General features: G+C 32.4%; 3 protein-coding genes across 3 annotated transcripts; 1 reads left to right on the top strand and 2 right to left on the bottom strand.

The window, feature by feature from the left end:
• Nucleotides 1-451: 451 nt before the first annotated feature.
• On the top strand, nt 452-7,249 carry LOC123658259 (probable serine/threonine-protein kinase nek3). Its single transcript, XM_045593697.1, has 3 exons — nt 452-516; nt 1,408-4,453; nt 6,013-7,249. The coding sequence occupies exons 1-3, from the start codon at nt 452-454 to the stop codon at nt 6,841-6,843; spliced, it is 3,942 nt and encodes a 1,313-aa protein (XP_045449653.1). The 3' UTR covers nt 6,844-7,249.
• Nucleotides 7,250-20,313: 13,064 nt separating this feature from the next.
• On the bottom strand, nt 20,314-21,699 carry LOC123658260. Its single transcript, XM_045593698.1, has one exon. The coding sequence runs from the start codon at nt 21,697-21,699 to the stop codon at nt 20,314-20,316; it is 1,386 nt and encodes a 461-aa protein (XP_045449654.1).
• Nucleotides 21,700-22,482: 783 nt separating this feature from the next.
• Nucleotides 22,483-23,229, bottom strand: LOC123658261. The gene has a single exon (XM_045593699.1). The coding sequence runs from the start codon at nt 23,227-23,229 to the stop codon at nt 22,483-22,485; it is 747 nt and encodes a 248-aa protein (XP_045449655.1).
• Between the last annotated feature and the right edge of the window lie 2,378 nt (nt 23,230-25,607).

Genomic DNA, 25,607 nt, shown 5'->3' on the forward strand with positions numbered 1-25,607 from the left:
TCATTTTTTGTATACAATTCCCGGCTGCGATTATCTCACTATTTATGTTACTCCACCGATGCTCTCACGTCGCGATAATCTGCATAAGACAAGTTTTAAACAAAAAAAGTTTAATTAATATATTGTTTGTAAATAAGTTAAGCTCAAAAACTAAAAATATACTGTATTATCATTTAGGGCTTTGTTTCACAAATAGCTTTCATTCGTGTGGAGTATACGAATTGTTGTTGTTGTTACTGAATTACAAACATACAAAAATGCAAAATTCAGAGAAAAAAAAATAGTCTTTCTTCTTTTATAACATTAGAATTGATTTGTAGCCGGACGTGGATTCCATGTATTCGTTCTAATTAGTTGAGCCATTTTCTGGAGTACCTCATTACGTATCGTTTTATTTACATTTACGGTAATTGTTATGTTATCAGTTTCAGGTGGGAGTGCATCGAGCAGGATGCGCGTCACTCTGTTCGTACTTATCGCGGTAGCGTGCGCGTTCGCCGAAAGCAATCATAATAGGTGAGTTTCTATCAGTCGTAGAGTATTTCGTTGGCTTTCAGGTAAACATATTATTCTTCTTCATTATATTATTTTATCGATGCATACTCTAAATGCTGATATACTATTATACCTATAGATAAATAGCTAAAAGCGCATTCTGTTGTCAAATATTATAATACACTTCTATAATACAAGCAAAAGAATATATATGCGCGTGTGTGTGCCAAATACGCGCTAGTGATTGTGATGTATTTTTATGCGTAGTTTGAAAAAATATTAGCATTCTGCACTCCTTCGCTATATAAACTACTAGCTGTGCCCGCGACTAGGTCCGCGTGCAATTGAACAAAAAAATTATTTATTCGGTTCGCAGATTTATAAAATAAATAAATTTCTAAAACAAATATAGCCTAACTCACGTCTTATTACATCAGCTATCTGCCAGTAAAAGTCCTGTCAAAATTGGTCCAGCCGTTTCAGAGATCAGCCCGAACAAACAGACAGACAGACAGACAAAAATTGTAAAAAAAGCTTTTTTTTTTGTATATGTACTGTGTATACATCCATAATCCATATGCATTAAGTAAAAGTGGTTATTATAATATTACAAACAGACACTCCAATTTTATTTATTTGTATAGAGTATAGATATTGTGCAAAATTTCATACTCCTCCATTAGTGCAATTTTCGTAAAAAGGGGTACAAAGTTTTCGCTTCACGTATTAATATATAGATATATTTCTGACTTTTACCAAACTTTATGCTCATATAAAAGTAAAAAAAATTGCTACAAAACGTAATAAAAAAATTCCACGTAGAAAACAAAAAAATATATGACTTTTTGAAGATAGTAGCACAACAACAAAATTTAAGAAAAATTTATTGAAAAACTGATTTTCACGTTTCAGGCGAACAAAACTACCGTACATAGCAGATGCTGTTGGTAACAGTCTTCCACCACCTTCGAGTGTGCCAGCTACTGTAGGGAGTCCAGTAAACTTGCTTACACCAGATCGATATGAATTCTATACCTTTGATGAGTCCGGTGAACTGGTTAAAAGACTAATGACATTGGAAGAAATACAGGCTATAGTTGCGGCTGGCGAAGAGACAGATGGCTTAGTCACTTTTGCTAATGATAATCAACCTACAGTAGCTTTCAATTTTAGTCAACCATCACATACAAAAGTACATAGCGTAGTGACTAACGTACAAAATGTTCTTAAATCGCAAATGGAAGCACATAAGAATAGGCCTAACATACAACCGACCTTCGATACTCCAGATGTTTCTGATTCCTGGAGCCTTATATTACCCTCTATATTTGGTAACACTGGAGTTGATATAGTACCCGATAAAACATCTGGGTCTTTTATTACACCTGAGACAGAAACTATCGATATAGATAATTTAAATATGGACTATGAAAATTCACAAAGTAAAGAAAGTAATGAAATTCCAACTATTTCTACATCCGAAGATACAAACAAAAATAATGATATCAACAAGATGCCAGGAACTGAATTGTCTTATTCTTCTACTGAATCTGTAACAACAGAATTACCTGTGTCTCCTACAACAATATCACAACCATCGACAACTTTGAGATTAGCTACCACTACGTCTAAACAGTTTCTACGAAAAACAACTGGTATCCCTACTGTTACAACTACCACAAGTAAGCCTAAATTATCAAGTACAATGACTACTGTTCGACCATCATCTACAATGTCAGTTACATCTATGAAATCAACTATGAATTCAACTTCTAAACCTACAATTAACGACTTTAAAAATAAGAGTAATGTTTCACATCAGTCAGAGGTAATTTCACATAGACCTTCAACAGTAAATTTTATTCAATATGAGACAATAAGCACTTTTTCACCTATTTCCATGGGAGCATACGTAACAGAAAAAACAAAACTGACAAACGATGAACAAAACAATTTATCGCATAAAAATATGTCAGCTCATGCAACAACAAGCTCATCATCACCAACTGAGAATATAGATAAGAATGACGAACATATTTCAACAACGATTGTAACTTATTCGATTTTGGATTCAACAACAACCACATTAAAAGGTTTAATACCTACACAAGATAATCTAATCCAAAATAATAATCAAATAAGTAGTGAATCACAGGGAACAGATAATATAAAAGAGGAAAATCTAACATCGTTACCGTTATTTGATGTGGCTCAAAGTATAAGCCAAATAGCTTCTAATTTAGGTAACAATTTCGTTCCTATTCCTACTTCTAATAGCTTATTAGATACAACGAAAGTAAACAACGTTGATATAGAAAGTAAAGAAAATGTAGAAATAGAAATGCCGACTGGAAGTGGAAACGGAAATGAGATAAAAACTACTGAACCCGAAAATTTTGTAAAAATATCAACTTTTGATCCTCAGATGAATAATGAAATGAAAAAAGAAGAAGTTTTAGATGTAAAAGAAGTACAGACTACCTCTTTACCATCAACTGCAATAATAGAACAAACTTCAACCAGTACTGGTATGATGGACCCTATTTTAACGGATTCGATGGGTGATTTACTATCACAAGTCGCACAAAATATTCCAGATCCAACATCAATAATATTTAATGAAAATAGTACAACATCGAATGAACTTGTTCAACAAACTGAAGAAAATATATACTCTAATAATGAAACATTAAGTGTAGTTACGACGACTTCTAGAATAATTGTAGACCCTCCAGTAGTTGTGTCAACCACAAATAAAGTACCCCTGGAAGAGAATATTAATGAGAAAATACCCACAATAAAAGATGTTATGGAGAATTTGTCAACTAAAGCAAAAAATGTAACAAAAATGTCAAGTAACAAAAATATTGACGATATAAAATACGAATCAGATTTAAAAAAATATAATTTTAGCAATGAGAAGAATGGTACCCATATGGTAAATATAAATCATAAAAACTCAAACAATACACAAGAAAAAAACAAAACTGTATTAGATCATAATAACAATACGACAATAGGATCAATAAACTCTATTTTAACACTGGGCAACAAGGTTACCTTGTCGACATTTATTGATTCGACTACTGAAAGTAATATTGTTGCATCGGCTGCACCAGACATAACCACGGTTCAGCAAAATAATAAAGTAAGCAATAAATTACAAAAAATAGAAACAGAAACTCCTAAATTTGATGAATTCAAAAAGAAAATACAAAAAGTTAATATTGACGAAAAAGAGCTTGCTAATGAAAGGAATAATTCATGGAAACTTATATCGACTGTTACTCCGCCTAAGATATATGAGCCTGGTAAAGATAAACACAAAGTAGAGGGATTTTACATTCCCGATAGTAATGATCATAAGGATATAATTTTGGAATTTCCTAAAGAAAATCAAGGATTAGAGGTTACCACTAAAGATCTAGGAGAAGATGTACTTCAATTTACCGAACTTTGCAATGAACTTGCTTTCAAATATTGGAGTATTTTAACTGAGAATGTAGATAAAAAAAGAAGTATTATATTTTCTCCTTATTCTATAACATCTATGTTAGCAATGATGTTTATGGGCGCAAAAGGAGCGACTTCAGGTGAAATGAATGAAGTTCTTAAGTTAGATGACATGGTTACTTTCAATCCACATTTCATTTTAAAAAATATATCAGATTCCATTGAAACTACTTCTGCTTCTGGAGTTGCTGTATCTGGATTTATAAGAGAGCTTTATAGTGACAGAAGTAGGGGTAAAATATTGACATTTTATAAAGAAAGAGCACAGCACTTCTATAATGGTCATGTAGAAGAGATAAATTTCAAGCTAATTAGTGACATTATAAGGCGAAGAACTAATTTATTAGTAAAAAGATATACATGGGGTAAAATACCAGAATTTATGAAAACAAACAGTATAGTTATGAATCCTCCACTTGCAGCATTTTCGGCAAATATATTTTATGTAAGTAGAATTTTATTAATAATTATTATATATTATTTAAGATCTGAATAGTATGTACTCGTTCATTTTAAGAACATACACTGTTGTAGCAAAATGTTAACTCACATTTAGCCTAGAGAACATTCAAATTCTCATTACATCACATTAGAGAACTAAATTGGAAACCTAGCTGGTTCAAAATAACGTTTAGACATCTCTAAAGCACAGCATGAATTAATAGTATTATAGTTTTATATCTTAACAGTATTTAGTTAAAATATATAATATATTTTCGACATTCTGTTTTTTATTTTCGAAGAAACGGTGGTTTATCTAGTTAAATTTAGAACACGTAATACAAATATGATATACAATTTGTCCTTTTCACACTTGTAATAAATTTCTTTTTCACGAATATGTGGTTAAATATCTTTGTTTAAATATCTTTTTATTTAATATTGCCTTGTAATAGTTTTGTAATTAGCGCCTAAGCTACAATAATCTTTCTTTATATAAAGCAGCTGACTAGGCGAACTTTGTCCGCAATATTAGTTCGGGGTAAAATTTTCTTCTTATTGTATATAGAAATTCAAGGTGAGATTTTACAAAATTTATTTACATTAATAATAATATATATGTACCATTTTGTTCGACAACTTGTACCTATCACGTAGGTAGTAACAGTTCTCAGATCTTCAGCTATATTGAAACTACTTAAATGTCGATCTAGCTCCAGTTTTTCAAAAATATCGTCATGTTTATCCGTAACTGGGTGACCAGAGCGAAATGCACTTTTCCTGACTGAAAACGCTTAAAACAATTTTGTGCTACTCTTACCGACACTGCATTAGGTTCATTAATGTCACAAAATTTTATCGTGGCTTGAGTCTCATTTTTTCTTTTTTTTAAAGTAATACTTTAAAATCTCGCTACATTTTTTCGTTGGGTCACCCATTTTGATGGACAGGAAAACAAATGAAAAGTGGCGAGAAACTTTTTTAACTTTTTAATTTTATTTTTTAAAATGTCATCTTTTCACGGTATCAAAAACCAGCCAGTTAGAAATAATAGAACCAAAAAGATTTTACTTTTTACAACAAAATACGAAAAGACTTTTGCTCCGACCTATTATAAATTTTTAAACAACTTACCGATTTTTTAAAAAAATTTTATACAAACCCTGTCCTAAACGTTGTCCAAATAACACAAAAAGCATTCATTTTGGTACGTACTTCGTAAGTTATGAAAGTATATACATATATATATATATATATATATATATATATATATATATATATACATTATTATATCATTATATATATATATATATATATATATATATATATATATATATATATACATTTTGCCGATTAACTTTGTATGCGTAGATTTATTAAGAAAAATTATGGGCTACAAAAAATTACGATATGATATATAAAAGCGAAACAGTAACTATAAACTTTAATCTATAGCCTAGTATCAAATGATTCAGATGTTTGAGTACATTTCAACAAGGACGTAACTCTTACACTATAAAAAGTATGCTACATTTCTTGATTTGATTTATTTTGATCTTGCAGACCGATTGCAGTGGATCATCCGTTGAAGGAAGAGATGGAGAGATGTATTTTGTGGTATCGCCGAACGTACGGCAGAGACGCCTGGTGCCAGTTCCAGCTGTAGTTTACAAAACTAACTTCTTAGCTGGCTACGACCCTGTTCTAGATGCCACGGCTGCCGCTCTAGGAAATACAAATTCTATAATTAGTACTCTCTTCTTAATGCCTGGTCAACAAGGAAACGTAGTACATGCTGAAGATATAGAAAATCTTGAAAAACGTTTGTTAAATTCTGATCTAAGTACACCTGCTTGGAATAGATTATTAAGAACACTTTTACCTCGCAACGGTTTGGAGCTGCAAATCCCTAGATACTCACATAAATCTATTTTCAACGTTTCATCTACATTGCGAAAAATGGGCTTAAAAGAATTGTTTGATGCGGACCATGCCGACTTAGGTGGAATGAATGGACCATCGAAGGATCTTTACCTGTCTGATATGATACAATTGACAACTTTTGTTACTTGTGGTGAAGGGGTGATTGGAGAGCAACATCATGTAGAGGAGTATCCAGAAACATTAAATTTATCACATAGACGCCGAACTTCCAGGTGGCTCACTGGATGGGATGAGCCACGAGACTATCAACGGGCTTTCCACGATCCGCATGACGTAGGTGAAGCTATGCATTTGCCACTACATCTTCGACCTAGACAAGCACGACTTCCAGCTAGAAATTCACAACCAGCTCGATTAAAATTCGACAGACCATTCCTCTTTTTCGTTCGACACAACCCATCTGGTATGATTCTTTATGCTGGTAGATACAATCCTAGACTTCTACCTTAAAGGCCTTTAAGCCTGAAAAAGACTGCTAGTTTAGTTTAATTCTCTTAATTCCTGTAAGGAAAGTGATGATGTGTAATGGTGAGTGTGATATATGTATGTGTACGAAGTTATTAATTGAATTAATATTTATGTGACAGTATTACATTTTTTTTGATATAGAGGGAAATCGAATATTGTTATTTGCAAATGTTCATACCTCTGTACTAATTACAAATGAAATGTGTGAAGTTATAAGACGATGCAAATGAAAAAAAAATGTTTATTATAAGTAAAAAAATATTAGAAGTAATGAAGTAGTACATTTTAAGAACTCATTTCATTTCATTGTCAGTATAGATGCACTTTAAGAATAAAATAAGAAATAAAAGTTACGTTTTCTTTAATCAATTATATAAAGAACTCTCTACATTCGTCGTAAAATTCTTTCCATTCCAGGCATTTTTGGTTATTTATAATTTTTGGACAATCCTGAAAACGAAGGCAGTCTGTTAGTGAAATTTTATTGAGTAATAAAAATACAAATTGAATAAATCTTACCAAAAGTACGTAATTTCTAATACAGCTTTGAAAATCAAAAAATTCACAAACGTTCAGTGGTATTGCAAATCGATTTTGCTCTTTGCAATATACTTTGGCCTTTGTCATGACGTTACTAAATTCTGGATTTAAATTTACCCATTTGTCGAGATGCGAGTAATACTTCTCATTGTTTACGGTATCATCTGTATCTAAGATGCCGTACTTATTTAATACACACTTCCAATGATCACACTAAAATTAAAAGATAGCAACACTTCGAAAATAATATCGAATTATATAAATCTTTTCTTATATTGATTGATTATGTATGACAATTAACTTGTCTAGCAGTAACTTTGAGGTACTAATGAATGAAGAAAATGAAGTCTTTAAACCTTAAAACTAAGTAATCATATCAATCTTAACAGTTATTTCCACCAGTACAAGAAAAAGAAGAGAACTAAATTGATTCTTTAAAAATTGACATATTGATTATCCAAGCGACCAATTCCACCAATATGTGTGTAAGAGTTTGTAAAACCAGTCACATTTTGTAACATATTTTTGATTATTACTTTTAAACGGGATTTATTCTCGATATTTCGACTTAATTACAGATGGTAAGTCCATTTAAAATAAAGTGTCTATAGTTATCGTGAAAGCTTTTAAATCTAGTTTTTGTTAACTTTTTGGGCCGTTGGTGCAGTTTGTAGTAGCCCTGTTTTCTGCTCCGCGGGTTGCTGTTTCGATTCTCACCTGAGTCTAGGTGTAATATTCGTATTTGTATCCGTTTATATATGTATTATTTCTATGTATATTTATCAAAAAAGTATTTAGCTATATTATACATAACCCTACCAACCACACTACCACAATACCTATATTATACACAAGCGTTAAGTTGCTTACCATAGGAACAAACGACCGTGTGTGTGTATGTTATAACATAATTAATTAATTTATTAATTTTTGTATGGTAACATATTTTTTGGCTGGTGTAGATTAATTTGGTTACAATAAATAAATAATAGTGATCTCTCAAAGATATAGATCTCAAGATAGCTCACTGAATTATCAAGTTGAAGTGGCAGTGAGCTGGTCACCTATATCATTAGACCGATGGCCGCTGGAGCAGGCGTGTCCTAGAGTGGAAATCGCGTGTACGCAAGCGCAGCGTGGAATGTCCTCCAGCCCGCTGGACCGACAATCTACGTAATATTGCCGGTGGGGGCTGAATGAGGATTACGGAAAATCAGGATGTCTGGCATGGACTAAGAAAAGCCTATCTCCAGCAGTGGACTACCATAGGCTGAAGTGTGTAGCGTAATAGCATGGTTGACTGAAATCAACAAAAAGCAGTTGTCGGCTACTTACAGTGTTAGCGGTTTCTCTCCTCATTCCTGCAACATTAGAGTCTTTATCTGTAAATACAAGTGCGAAGATTGCTCCACATGCTCTAGCCAGATCGCGTTTGAAAAATGGTGGAAAAATACAACACTTTCTTTCCTGTAAAGAAATGATTTTTCTTTTTATTTCCTTGTACTCGTAAATATTATTTCGTGTAAACATATTATAATTACCATAAGTTCGTCAGTTCCATAACATTTCTCTGGCTTTTTCTTAAATAGAAATTGTTCATTTGTCTTCGAAAAGATGTTAAGTAAAATTAATAAAAGTATGTTTTTCGAAACAGCATCTCTATTGCAATTTTAAATTTTACTTGCTCATACAAATTAGCAATCAAATTATTTTATCTAGAAGGTGGAATGATAGTGCCCCGTTCGAATATAACTAATAGAAAACTTCATCTTCTTTTTTAGGGTTTCATGGCTTTCAATAGTGCGAAATGACTAATAGATAATACCGTTTCTATAGGTAAAGGATACAGTTTGTAACATTGCACAAAAGGCACTGAAGTATATAATCTTCATGTTTCCTTTGTAAATATAACCATATACGACGAGTTTGAACTGTAGACTGGTCACGTTTAAGTTTTGAAATAACTAAGGAAGTATTTTAAAAACAATATTTTTAAACCGTATTGAGCTGATTATAAAACATTAAGCGACAGCTATACGAGAAATGTTTTGAAAAGTGCAATTCAAATATAATCGTTTAGTTTGAAATGTATTTTAAGACATATTTAGTTCTACAAATTACATACATAATTAGTTAAAAAAAATATTTTACACTACCAGAGCGGTTGACAAGCACATATCATACCTGATATTAAGCGTGAATGCTGTATTCTATAGAGGTGTCCATCACCAGAAGTTATGCAAACGCGTCGCCGACCTTACCCCTGACCCCAGGTGTTTTGGCCTCCTTACTCGTCACAGGAACACAAAACTTCTTGAGACTAGTATTATTAGCTGTGGTCTCCTGTAAGGTTAAGTTACTTCCTCAAATTGACTGATGATGATTTTGAGCAGAATATTTCCTGATGTGCCTGCCTTTGCATATGCGTCTAAAAAATGTAGAAAATTAACTCGAGCGCCTCCATCTGGCTTAGGTATTTTCTGCACATAATTGAGGAAGTTAATCAATGATGTGTAATCACTCTTTGCTACTGAAATAAATATATTTAAATAAATGAATCAATAAATATCTACACAATACACTCACGGTCGTCTGTTCCTAAAGTAAGCAACTTAATGCTTGTGTTATAGGTAACAGCCGACTGGTATATAGCTATATTTTTTTTCAATAAACATACTTATAAATAGAACGGGTTGAAATCGAACCCACAACCCTTGGAGCAGAAAGTAGGGTCACTACAAACTGTGCCAACGGGCTAGTCAATAATATTCATTTTTTTACAAAAATATTTTTAGAGTTAATGATAATCGTGCAAGTTAATGATAATCAGCCGTGGATTAAACGTTTGCTTTGAGCAGGCATTTGTGTGTGTATGTGTGTATGTGTATGTGTGTGTATGTGTATGTGTGTGTATGAGTAGTCTGGGATATTAAGCCCCAACCCTTTTTTATGTGAAGAAAAAGCCTTGGACGTTTACAGGCTATTTTGGATTTTATGTAATTGAACACAAAAGAAATTATTTTACGCCGAATTATAAAAGGGGGAAGTTATAAGGAGGGCCATAGAAACGTTTAGCAATTTTATGCGACAAAACATAGGAATGTATCTTCGTTAACTGCTAAACGATTTTAAAAATTCCTTCCTTGGTTGAATGGGTGCACTCTAAATAATCAAGGGTTTACTATAAATTAGTCTTATATTGACGAGATTCATTGGTAAAGTGGTCACAGAAATTGACTGATACGCTAGCGGTAGTGGATTCTAAACTGTTATTTAGGACTATTTTACTAAATAAAAAAAAAACGACTTCAAATACATTGACAAGTAATACAATATAAGTAGACGAAAAAAATTAACAAAACGCATTAGTCGTCACTACTATTTTCGACGGTTGCCCCTCGATTTCTCTGGGATTCCATTATCAGATCCTGGTTTCCTTATTATGGTACCACCCTTAGGATATCTCCTTTCCAAAAAAAAAAGAATGATGAGAAGAATTATCAAAAACGATTCAGAAACGACAAAGTTATCCCCGAATATATATATATATATATATATATATACATACATATACGGTCGAATTGAGTAACCTCCTCCTTTTTTGAAGTCGGTTAAAAAATGATACACACGAATCGTTTTTCGAATTCATTTGATTAAACTATGTTCTATTTATAAAACATTTTTTAATCATTCAAATATAAAATTCCTACATTCTTCAAAGTGATCATAAATTATGTCATAGTTGGCAGATTCTTCCCATTTTGGGCATTCCTAAAACAAAAAATTGTAGAAACTATAATCTATACTAATATTATAAAAGTAAAGAGTTTGCTTCTTTGATTGAACGCGCTAATCTCAGGATCTATTGGTTCGAATGAAAAATTATTTTTGTATTGGTTAGGCCATTTATTGAGGAAGGCTCTATAATATTTTATAAAAATATAGTAGGTATTTATCGTTGTTTGAAAACTTGTTCAATAGGTTAATTTGAACACGACATTCCAATTATTATGATTTCGTAGTCTAGGAGAGTGGCTAAGCTAAGTGACTGCGATGAATCACAATTTTCTTAAGAAACGAACACATTCTTTTGCTTCCGGCTTCGCATGAGTGGTATGTATTATTCAAACTAAACCGTGAAATAAATTATTTAAGCCGAAAAGCTTAAGATACTTGTTTTCAACTTTGCTTAGCTATTATTGCTTATATTATTATTATCGACTTTTTGTGATTCTTTTACTTTATTTAACTGTTAATCTTTTTAAAGTTTTAAACTGGTTTTGTTGATTAGTTTCTGTCATAACATTTGTTATAATATTTAAGTCTATTTTAATATCTATTCAGTAGATTCAGAAGGATAACAAATTTTAATATATTAATACAATTATTATCAGCTCAGCCTATTGCAGTCCACAGCTGGACATAGGCCTCCCCAAGTTCGCGCCAGACATCCCGGTTTTCCGCAATCCTCATCCAGCCTACACCGGCAATCTTACGTAGATCGTCAGTCGACCGTTGGACTTGCCAAGACGCGGTTTCCACTCCAGGACCCGCCTGCTCCAACGGCCATCGGTCCTGCGACACAGATGACTAGTCACTGCCACTTAAACTTGCTAATTCTGTGGGCTATGTCGGTTACTTTCGTTCTCTCGCGGATAGTCTCATGATTATTATTAACCAAATACAATTATTATTATTAATAAATATTAAATTAATTATTTATCTCGCTGTGTGGCTACGGTAGTATTGCTTCATATCTATCTAATAGAATTCAACACGACGTATCAATACACGAAACGAAGTCTTCTGGATCTGTGCTAAAAATGGGCGTTCCACAGGGGTCGATTCTGGATCCATTTCTTTTTTAATATATATAAATGATCTGCCATTTTATGTTAAATATATTTGTGATATAGTGCTATTTGCAGATGACACTTCTCTAATATTTAAAATTGATAGTAAATTATGATGACGTGAACACTTCTTTGTCGCGAATTCAAGATTGGTTTAAAATAAACAACTTTGTTTTGAACGCCAAAAAATCCAAGTGCGTTGTATTTTCGTTACCTAATGTTAAGCATCCAAATTATAATTTTATGATAAATAACAAGAGGCTTATTGTCAATGATACTACAGTTTTCTTAGGGATACATTTAGACTCAAAACTTCAGTGGAATTTCCATTTGTTATCCTTGAATGGTAGACTCAGCTCCGCAGCATTCGCAGTTAGAAAAGTACGACAACTGACCGACGTTGCAACTGCACGCTTAATATATTTTAGCTATTTCCATAGTGTTATGTCTTACGGCCTGTTACTGTGGGGTAATGCTGCAGATATTGAGACTATATTTATCTTGCAAAAAAGGGCTATTCGCGGCATTTACGATCTTGGAGCTCGAGTCTCCCTACGGGATGTTTTCCAAAAGGTAGGCATATTAACAATTGTGTCGCAGTATATTTATAACAATATTATGTATATTCACCAAAATATTCATTTTCTTGAAATAAATAGTAATAATCGCATTGTAAACACGAGAAGGAATAACAAAATTGTAACTCCAAGTTTCTGACTGCGCAAAGTAAACGTTTACTTTCTGGGTCATGGTATTCGCATGTATAATAAAATCCCACAAACGATTTTGGAATCGGAAGAGTAACTGCGGAGTTTCTTGCCGATTCTTCTCTGCAAAATCTACACTCCGAATCGGTGGTAGCTTTACTTCTACAAATATAATAATTTATTTTTAAAGTTTTAATTTGTAAAATGACGATTCGTAAGTACTCTTGGAGCCTATTTGAATAAAGCTGTTTTTGATTTTGATTTTGAGTAAAGAATATAGCCACCTTCTTTCTTTCCGTGGTTGTCGTAAGAGGCGACTAAGGGATAACACAGTTCCACTACCACCTTGGAACTTAAAAAGCCGATCAATGGCGGGATAACCATCCAACTGCTGGCTTTGAAATACACAGGCCAGAGACGGGCAGCAGCGTCTTCGGTGCGACAAAACCATCCCTGGGTCACCAACCCGCCAGCCCAGCGCGGTGACCATAGACAAAACACACAGTTCACGCCGTTTTTGGCGTTAACTTGGGGAGGCCTATGTCCAGCAGTGGACTGCGATAGGCTAAAGTGAGTTATTTTCATGACATTATGATACTGTCATTACGTACCTACTTTGTTACCTCTATATCTACGCATATAAATAAAATTGAGGTATCTGTCTGTGATTTGAAAATATATGTGTTTTTAAGTGTATATAGTTATTTACACGTTCATAAAATACAGATAAACGATTTTTAATTTTTTGTTTGTCTGTCTGTCATCTGTTGTCTGAGTCTGTTTGTTTGACGGGCCAATCTTCGGAACGGTTAAACTAAGTTTAAGGGCACTTACACTAGAAGGTAGAGGAGGTTGTGAAACAACATAAATGTTAAACAAAAACAACTAAAATGCCAAAATAAGACAAAGGAAGTCATCTAGCAACATATATTTTTTTTTACCATGATTCGCACTGGATGAGGATCACGCTGTTAAAAAAAATGAGTTTCCATCTCCGAGGAGAACGTAGGCGCGGGTACTGCTAGTAATAAATAAAAATGAGTAAATTGGAAAAAATCTAACCCTAGATCGTCGAAAGAAAAATTATTTGATTATAATTAATAATGATTTATTTATACTAATATTATACACCAGAAAACTTTTTTTTTATTTAAACGCGCTAGTCTCAGGAACTACTGATTCGAATCGAAAAATTCTTAAAAGTGATAGAGGAAGACTATAGGCTATTTTTTATCTTAAATTAAAACGTGAAAAACCGCGGGGCAGTTACTAACATGTTATATTCGAAACGTTATCGGTTTAAATAGAGTTTTCTTTATTATAAAGTTACACCATATTATTGTTTATTTTTCTTTCAAATAAAAAAAGTAATAAAATAATACCTGAAGTATAGTAAGTAGATAAAAGTTGATAAATTGAAACATACTTGATTGATGACAAATCCACAGTGTATGATGCCGCAGGCTTATATACCAAGGAATATATATCGGTTATATTGGACCATTGTGCGCCGCGGGAAATCAGCAAGGTGTCACATTCACATGTCATAGAATATTTTTATAAATGTGTTATAACGATTCTCTTTGCTGTGCTATTTCTAAAATGTATTATATCCATTTATCCATACGTATAAATAAAATAGAAGTGCCTATCTGTGACTTCAAAATAGCTGTATTTTTTTCAAATGCACATAGTTATTTACACAACACAAAAACACAAACAAACGCTTTTAAAATTTTTGTCTATCTGTCTTTTTGTTTGTCTGGACTAATCTCTGGAATAGCTGAGCCGATTCTTATGGGACTGTCACTGGAATATAAAAACGGTTGTGGAGCCACATAACGCTACTTCTTATCCCGGAACTTCCACGAAATCAGGATTTATGCGAGCACGAGCAAAAACGACTTAAGCCCCGAAAGGTATAAATTATTTAAAAAAATGAGAAACATACAAATTTTAAAAAAGCTAATGAAATTAATACAACCACATTCTGCATATCAAAAATTTAACTGTGTTTTGTCAAGTTTTTAATTAAAAACGTTTTTAAATATTTGTCTATTTGTAAGTACAATCTGTCTCTGAAACGGCTAAAAAAGATAAAGATGGTCACATGATAACACATACTTTTATAGCTAAATCCGTACGGGATCAGGATCACGTCGTTAAAAAAATTACAAGTATCCAGATCTCACACGTTAACGAAGTCGCGAGTACACACACACACATATATATATAAATTTGAGTTGAGTTTGAAGTGGAGATGAATAGGAGTGACAAAGTTCTAATGAATTTCAATAACATAGAAATGATAACTGTGTTTGCTCGCAAACGAAAAAAAAACCGACTTCAATTACATCGACGAGTAATAATACAACGTCGATCGATGAAAAAATAGCCAAGTAACTACGCGTTATCAAAGATTACTCAAAAAGTAGTTATCAGATCTCGATAAAATTTATATGTGACCACATGACAAAGATCAGCTTTTGATTAAATTAAAAATTATTAAAATCGGTACACCCAGTAAAAAGTTATTGCGGATTTTCAAGAAGTTCCCTCGATTTCTCTGGGATCCTATCATCAGATCCTGGTTTCCTTATCATGGTACTAAACTTGGTATATCTCCTTTCCAACAAAAAAAGAATTATCAAAATCGGTACATCCAGTAGAAAGTTATGTGGTATAATACAACGTAGGTCGACGAAAAAAGCGTCAAGTAAAAACGCATTATTAGATATAACTCAAAAAGTGGTTGTTAGATCTCAAATAAATTTAAATGGGACCAATTGACACACACCACCTTTCGATTAAAAATCATTTGTCGAAATCGGTCCACACGGTCAAAAGTTCTGATGTAACATACATAAAATACAGTCGAATTGAGAACCTCCTCCTTTTTAGGAAGTCGGTTAAAAAGGAATAGTTTTGGCTTTGATTCCTTTTATTCTTTGTACCGTGATTAAAGCAGACTAAAGTAAATAAAGAACTGATTGTCAAATTCTTGTTATCATTTTTTTCTATCGTACAGTCAAATAATTATGCTACAATTTAGAAAATGACGTAATTGTATTCATTTGCTTATTTTTCTTTAGAAACCTTCAAATTTCAATGAACCCTTTTTTTTTTAACGAAATATTGAATTTTTTTATTAAATAACCGGATATTTAGTCATTTCCATTCGAGATACTTCATGGGATATGCATTTTAGTAGACACTGTGATCATTTGAACCATGAATATGGACTCACTGTGGAATGAGAAGAAGAATTTTATAAATCGTTAAGCTTTTAATTTTTTTTCAAAACCAATCTGATCTGATGAAATTTATGCATTCGGCAGGTAGACTTCAAAAGCACTTTAATCGTATCCTAACAGAATGTTATGTTATTAATTTAACTATTTATCATATATATTGCGAAATAATTCTTTTTTTTTTCAGATAAAGAGAGTTCGAGATTCTGTCGAGAAGAATCAGCAACAAACTTAAGAGTGTATGCTACCTCAAATTGCTTATTTTCCACTCGGCAGGATGTCCATATCTTCCAAACTACTGAATATTTAAGTTTGTAATTTATGTATGATAAAGTTCAGGACATAAACTATCTTTCGTATGTTTTGAAAACACGATTCCATAAAATTTTCTGGATACAAAAAAATCGCAAAATTACCTCTATTTTTGTATTAAAACCTTAATATTTCAGTAAATATAGAAGTTATGGACTTGAGATTAAGCATGGTAATTTAATGTTATTTTTTTTTCTTTCCAATATATTCACATGTATAATCTATATTTGTAAAGCTTTATATCATATTTTTATGTTAGTAAATAATGTCGTATGTACTTTAGTATTATTACTTTAGAAACACAGTGCACTGTTAAACTGCGCATTGTTTTTGCTGCACTGTTTATCACATAAATTGTATCTTTTTTTCTTCTGTAAATAAATAAATAAATAATTGAAATAAGTATGAAGAACATTTTATATGTTGCGTTTTTTAAAAAAATAACTAATGGTAATGTTTGTGGGGAGAAAATACATACGATATAATTCGCGCGATGAAGAACCAAACGCTCTCAATTCTCATGTGTGTTTAGTACGGGTGAAATCTGAATTCGAGCTGAATAGTGATATTGGACCTTTGTATTGGACACATTACGCGGCTTGTACTATATCCGCCAAACCACCTACCTACTCGTAGTTGTTAAAACCTTATTGGACGGATGAAAAAACATTTGATTAGTTCCGTTGGCGCAATTTTTAGTGGCCCTGCTTTTTGTCCGCGGCTTGTGGGTTCAAATCCCGTCTGAGTATATGTGTAATATATACATATTTTTTTGTATTATTTATAATATTATATGTATAATTATCGAAAAAAAATCTAACTATGGTAAAGTATAATCTATTTTTTGTTTCATTTACAATTGCATAATAAAGATTTATATCCTACAAACAGACATTATATACTTCTTAAAATTATTTAGTTAAATTATCATTAAAAAAGAAATATCCGTAATATTTGTAAAAATATACATCATCACTAGCTAACGCAGCAAACGTTGTTTTGCCATATATGTTATTAACACCCTTAATACTTAGGGGTATGAAAAATAGATGTTGGCCGATTCTCAGTCCTACCCGTAAGCTCACAAAATTTCATAAAAATCGGTGCAGCCGTTTCGGAGGAGTATGTTAAATAACATTATGACACGAGAATTTTATATACCTATAAGATTACATATATAATAAAATAATTAAATTGTGGAAAAGCGCCATCAGTGATTCAGTAGCGTCTGTAAAACGCTTATCTTATTATTTAGTTTTATTATTACTGTGTGCATCAGCTCTAAAGGTGTAAGTCTTGTATAAGTATTTGTTAAGGAACCAACATGGGATATCATTACAATATAAAGTATGATGCATTCTTGCATCATTAAACGTATAAAATATAATGAAAATTAAGACATTTATCTACTTATTATTTAAAGATATAAAGATCGGGAATAGCGATTTTCATCAAAAATTGTTTCAATTAGTTAATGGATATGAGATATCATTATCTAGGATAAAACCGGGATAGGTGCCTCACTTTTTGAAATAGCCACCTAATTTTAAAAATATGATTTTTATACGAATAATTTTTATTAATGTAGCTAGCTCAATCCTTTATGTTGAATTATGACTATTTTTTTTCAACTTAGCCTATGCAGATTAAGCAGAAATTAGCTTTTCGTGAACCCTTTTTTTTGAGGATAGATGCCTACCTATATGGATAGTTGCCCCACCATGAAAATAGTGAGTAGGATAGATGCCCTTTAAACCGTGTAAAAGAAAAAACCCAAACCAAATGTTAGGTTAGGTTAGGTTAGTTCTACTCCTAAAACATCGATTGTCTCCAAAAAACATGAGCTATAGCGATGAAAAAATTTTTGTGTTTTTTTTATATCTTTTAATTGTTATAACTAGAATATAATTTTTATATCACCCAGATTACTATACCTAATTAAATTTTTAGAGCTTTTGTTTAACTAAAATATAAATTCGTAAGTTTCAACATGCTTGTAAAATTTAATTTAATTTATATATATTTTATTTTATTTTTTATTTTTATTTTATTTAATGGTTTACCAACAGATATACATCAAATTTAGTATTAAGAGTACAGTATATAAAAATCGTCATGTTAGGATGTAGATCCAATTACAGGCAAACACAGCTTCCTCATTTAGTCATTAAGTCAAAATAATGAAAGCGAGAGAATAATAATTATAGGATAAGTTTAGAGAATAATTTTTTAGGTTAAGTTACGAGCTTTAAAATGTTTGACTAATTTTCTATATGCGCCAAAACTACTGTGTAATATGTCTATCTTTGTTTTTTGATAAAAAACGTTATGATCCCGACAGATTCTCGGCAACAAGCTATTGAAACCCAAGTTGGTTCTATATCCTTTGACATACAATGGCTTAAAGTTAACAATCCTAGAGTTACGCCTTGGAACAACAAAACCAATCCGAGACAACAGTCGTGGACAGTCCAATAGGCCTCTAGAAATCTTGTAAAACAAGATTTGGTCAGCTATCCAACGGCGATCGACCAATGTGGTGATGTTAAAGTGTTTTAACCGATCCTCATAGGTATGCAGTTCTCTTATTTTTCCTTGGTGAACCGCAAGGTAGAAAAGAAATCTCTTCTGTATACGCTCTATTCGACCAATATGACAATGGTAGTGCGGGTTCCAAACACTAGAACAATATTCTAAGATGGAACGAACTAGGGCATTATAGGTGCATTTTAGAGCAGATATACTTTTAAAGTTCTTACAGTTTCTCCATATAAACCCTAGCATCTTAAAGGACCTGGAGACTATAGAATCAATGTGAGCAGTGAAGGATAACTTTTTATCTAGTATTACTCCTAAATCCCGAATTTAATCGACTACGTCTAAATAATCATTTTGGACATGGTATTTTGTTAAAATAGGTTTGCGTTGTTTAGTGAATGTAATATGCTTGCACTTTTGAATATTAAGGGGTAATTTATTATTTAATGTCCAGTCAGAAATACGACTCAAATCCTCTTGAAGCAAATCAGCGTCAGATGCACATTTAATCGTTTTAAAAATTTTAAGATCATCCGCGAATAAAGAGAAATTTGAGTGGCGAATTTCATTTGCCAAATCGTTTATAAATAACAAGAAAAGAATAGGACCTAAATGTGAGCCCTGTGGAACACCAGATGTTATTTCAAATTCCTTAGATTCATAGCCACAAACCACAACTTTTTGGAACCTAGGTGACAGATATGATGAAAACCATTTTAGTAAGTTTCCATGGATGCCCCCATGGCTTAATTTGTTCAGAAGTAAAGAATGATCTACCCTATCAAAAGCCTTACTAATATCAGCGTAAATGGCATCAATTTGTTCACCTCTGTCGATGGCTTCTGTTACTTCAGTCACGTATGTGGCGAGATTAGTCATCGTGGACATTTTATCACGAAACCCATGTTGTTCCGACACTAATATAGGTTTAAGATGATTGGTTAAAATTGGACACACAACTGACTCAAACAACTTACCGAAAATGGGTAAAAGTGAAATAGGCCTGTAGTTTTGAATATTATTGGCATCCCCACCTTTCGGGATTGGAGAGACATTAGCTTTCTTCCATGTTAAAGGAAAAATTCCACTGTAGAGGGATTTGTTAAAAATAATGCTTAGGGGCCGGGAAAGACTTGACGCACAGTTTACAACAAAAATAGCCGGTATATGATCCGGGCCAGAACTTTTATTTTTATTTATTTTTTTTATTAATTTTTCGATTGCATCTTGTTTGATGGTAACATCGCAAATTCAACGACAAGGGGCGTTATGCGGATTATTTATATCTGTGTGTAAATTTGCAGTACTTAAGGTAGACGGCACTCTTGTGATTCTGTAAACCTGTGAGAATTGATCAGCGAAAGCGTCACAAATAGAAACGGGAGATGAATATGTGGTTCCATTTAAATGCATTTCGGATGGTATTCGGCCCCTTGATTTACGTTTAGATGTTATAAAGGACCAAAATGCCTTAATGTTATTATTATTAATAGAATTTTCAATATTTTCCAAATATATGGAGTACGATATTTTAATCTGACTATGACATCTGGATCTGGCCAATGAAAATTCGTATCCGTCAATAGGGTTCTTATACTTTTTGTACCTTTTGCGAAGTTTTTCCTTTTCTTTCAACAAATTTATTAAGTTTTTATTGTACCAAATTGGATACTGTCCACGTCTGCTGGCTCGTACCTTTGGAACATGTTTGCTAATAATATCATTCAGTATAGAGTAAAACATCACAACCATTTCGTCGACAGTGTCAGCGTGCTCCAATGTATCCTCCCAATGTATGTCGCCTATCTCTTTATTTATGGATATATAGTTAGCTTTATAAAAATTATACTTAATTACGTATTTTTTCTCTAAATAATGTGAAATCGGAAAGTCAATACTAATATTTAAAGGGGGATGAAATTTATCCACGTTAGACAAAGGTACAGGAGAGAGTTCTGTTTTCACGCATGAGATATTACTTAGTATTAGGTCTAAAATTTTACTATCATCATTCAAAATAGCATTAAACTGCTGTAGGTTATGTAAGGCCAAAAAGTCGAGAAAACACTGAGTAAGACTTGTAGACACACAATTGGGTATAGTACAGGTATAGTCAAATTGATCAGGAATTAAGTTCCAAGAAATTTGACCAATATTAAAATCACCAACCACCAATATATCAGAGTTGTCAATTTGAGAAATAGCATTACTGATACAATCCAATTGATTTTCCAGACGAACTAGAGACAAAGGTGGAGGCAAATATACAGAGCAAACAAATAAGCTCTTCGATATTCGATCGTCAGCGGAACGAGATGTTATTTTTATCCATAAGTCCTCGTTGTTACTTTCATAACACAAAAGTCTAGAACATTCGAGTCCTTTTCTTACAGCTATCAGTACTCCTCCACCATCAGATTTAGCACTATTAGTATTACATCGATCTCTTCGGTATATTACATAATTGGGGTTTAAAATCTCGGCATCAAAAATATTATCATTCAGCCATGTTTCACTGAGAATAATTAAATCATAACTACAATTAAGGCTAGCTATATATAATTGCTCCAACTTACCACGTATACTCCTCGAGTTCTGGTAATAAATATTAAAGGAGAATGATGCGATTCCATACATTCTTGGGCCAAAATGTAATGAAATGAAACTGGTATAAATTAATGCATTTAGGCTTATTGATCCCTCGCGGAAAATTATCTATATTTTGGCTATCTGAGAGTGGAGTTATTAGACTTTTTGTAAAAGTGAGGTTATGTTACAATGTCTAAAAAAACCCGATCACTAAGTTCTTGTAGCATTAATGTTTGTTATATTTAGTAAAGACTGTTTGAAAACTCATTACAAACATTGATATACACTTGAAACCATAAATAAATATCAGGAATGGACACAGAATGCATCGGAAAACAGTAAACACTAAACGAGTGACGGACACAGTATTACTGTTAGTAAGCTGTCAAAGCTGTCATTAAAAATATGATTTATTTTAAATCGATACGAAATCGATAATCATTTTGGTTTATCAAATATTAATTGATATTTTCGATATTAATGTAACTTTATTTAAATACACGTTATTGTTTACAGCTTTAATTATGCATCTAAATATCTTGAGTTAATTAACTAGTGCAAACATTTTCTTTTTGAATTCTGTAATCGATTATAGTTGAATCGATACCCAAATAATTTGATGAAAACTATCTTTCTCAATTTTCTCCGCTTCTAGATTCAGAATTGAGGTGATATTTTATATTTTAAAATAAAAAAATATGACCAATTTTTTAAACAATATCTCTACTCATTACATTTTGGCCCAAAAGTCGCATTCTCCTTTATACATTTTTACTTATAAAAAGCTAAATTCTATTGAAATAGTTACGGTGAAAAGAGAAGAATTTAAAACTACTTATTAATTAAGTTTTTCAGAGTTTCGGTATTTTTTACCCACACCGCTGCAGACGAATCGTCTTTCCTTAACATTACTCGTCCATTACGAACCCAAACGTATTTGTACTGGTTGTCATTTTTAAATATGCGAGCTTGGGCGTGCAGTGCACGGTTGTTCGGTGACAGGTGCTCCATAAGATAAATTGGTTGTTTGTCACCCCCAATACCCAGATCAGAACTACTTAACTTATTAGATGGATTAAGTTTGTTGTACTTGTAATAAGCAGCAAGCACACTATCTCGAGCCCTTGGTGAGGCTAGTTTTACAATAGTTGATCTAGGTCTAGTAGACTTTGTGTTGATTCTTGATACCCTTGAACAGGCTAATATCTCTCTCTCTTCAATAGGACACCCGACCACTTTAGTGAGCTGTAGTATTGAATTAACCAAGTTCTCATTCGAATGTTCAGGGATACAATGTACTTCAATATTGCTTTCTCGTGCACGTTGTTCCATTAGAGACATTTTAGTGTTAAGCTCGATGACATTTTCACGAAGATGTGCATTTTCAGCTCGCAGTCCAATTGTTTCAGACCGGAGTTCTGAAAGTTCTTTGTTAATCTCATCAAACTTGGAAGACATAAATTCTACTGATTTAGTCAGCTCAGAAATTAATTTCATATCTTTACGTAAGCTTTCAAAATCCTCCTTAAAACGTTTACCGATTGAATCAGCTATTAGTTTGTCTATTTTTGCAAACATAGAAACTTCAAACTGAGCCAAACGTTCATCAAAAATGTGAAATGATGATGAGGCACTTGGAACGTGGTCTATTTCCGAAACATTTTCAAGAACTTCCTTTACTGGCGTTTCACTGTTATCCCCTTTTCTTCGCGGTTGCTTGCATTCAGGACACTTCCAGGAAGATTTCGCCCTCGTTGTTATTTTAGAGAAGTTTTATTTATTATAATTCACGCATGTATAGTGATAGTTGCGCGAGCAATGAGAACATGTCAATCTTTCAGTGACGCTAATTAATTGGCTACACGCACTACAAGAACTCATGGCTAAACTTTTTGCTTTCCCTATGTTAAATTAAATAAACCAACTTATATATATATATAAATTAAATTAAATTTTACAAGCATTTATTCAACAAAAGTATAAATTCTTAATTGTTGGTCTAAAATATTCGTATCAAGTGTCAACATACACATTGCACAATCATACTTTCTCATCGAAAGCTGACTGTAGGCTTTCTATAGTCCAAGAACATACTCGAGCTCGCATTTCTTCTTTTCTTTCATATTTTCGTGGCATAGTTCTGCTAGAATCAGTAAAACATCCAAACATAAATATACGTAAATACATAAAAATATAACAGACACAAAAAAAATTATACATATAAACTTACTCTGTATATGGTGAATGAAGGGATAGAAGGGCACCTATACCTCAAAAAATCAGGGCAACTATCCTTTGTGATTGGGATAGATGCCCACGTATTTTTTAAATAAATGATAAACAAAATAGCATCTATTTACAACTATATGCAGACTTAATTACCCAGTATATAGACGTGATAAAAAATATAACGGAATTTATCACTATTTATAAAATTATACAACCTTAAATATTAACCTTTAAAACTTTGACGTGTTTGTAAATTTCGCCACGGAGACAATTACACACACGAGCCAAACGCGTCCTTGCCACACGAATATCTGTGGGTATCTGAGGTACGGAGTGACTACGACTCCTACTTATGCGATTAATTTTTATTTGTGAGTTCGGGATGTTAGGTTTTTAGAACATGAGGCATCTATCCCACTGCGGCATCTCTCCCGGTTTTACCATATATGTAAACAAAGTGCGTGACACTTCATTTAAGTTATTAATATAATTTGTAATTGTTCTTTGATGGATATTTGATCTGCGAATTGGTTGCTATGGAGCTTTTTTTTTCATATTAAACGATTGTGAGAATTATATTGTAATTGTAAATATTTAAATAATAGTTATTATTAAGAACTGGTGAAGCAATAGCTTTAAATGTAGTTATGTTGGACCAAGGCATGAGAACAGTACAAGTAAATGCTTAATCAGCGGAATAGGAATAACAAATGATATCTCACGTTGTCTCATGCTTTGGGATCATATGTCTTGAGAAAGTTTAATTAGAATTAAATCAACGATTAATCCAGAGCATGTAATTCTGTTCGGACGTGTCCATTGTAATTTTAAATAATTTTTAATTAAATAGTTTTAGTTTAATTAATGTAATATTTTTTTAAAAAGCCCTTTCGCGCTCCCGTAAACTTGTCTGGCGCAGCCGGTAGGATTGTTTCAAAAAAATTACAGCCTTCGTTCTTAAGAATTCGTCTTCAAAATCAGCGAATAATTGGGCTTTCGAAGGTCTGTAAGAAACAATCCCGAACCAAATAAATAAGACAGTGATCGAGGAGTCCAGGAGCTGGCGATGCTGGTGACCGGTTGGTGAGTAGAACTTTTCACCTTCCTTCTGTCTCTTGTTATTTTGGGATAAGACTTCTCCTATTATAACGTTTTCTGGTTTTCTTATGTATTTTTGTTAGTTATTAATTTAAATATTAAAAATTGTACTTTTGATAAAAAGAATTTGAAGAAATTGTTTAATATATTATTAATTTAATATTTCAATTCAAAATCATTGAAATATTATTAACATAATTTGTGTGTAAAATTAATAATTATAATTTTAAAACTTTTATTTTACAAAAATAAAATGGAACAAATAACTCTGATTCCAAACGAAATATTAAAATTAATTCCTCTTTTTGGTGGCGATAAACGTCAATTAAACTTATTTATAAGAAAATGTGAATATGTAATTAATAAATTTAAAGGCAGTGATGTGCAAAATGTCTATATTATGCATAGCATAACGAGTCGCTTAGTCGATGACGCTGCCGCGCTTATCAGTGAGCGTGAGGATATTGTTTCATGGAGTGACTTTAAAGATTTATTAATACAACATTTTGGAGATCCGCGAAGCGAAGAATGTATCGCAATAGAATTAGAAAATTTAAAAATAAAATCGGGAGAAAGTTACCTTGATTTTTGTAATAGAATCCAATCAGTGCGTTCTGTTTTATTATCCA

Source organism: Melitaea cinxia, chromosome 12 (assembly GCF_905220565.1).
Source record: "Melitaea cinxia chromosome 12, ilMelCinx1.1, whole genome shotgun sequence".
NCBI lineage: Eukaryota > Metazoa > Arthropoda > Insecta > Lepidoptera > Nymphalidae > Melitaea > Melitaea cinxia.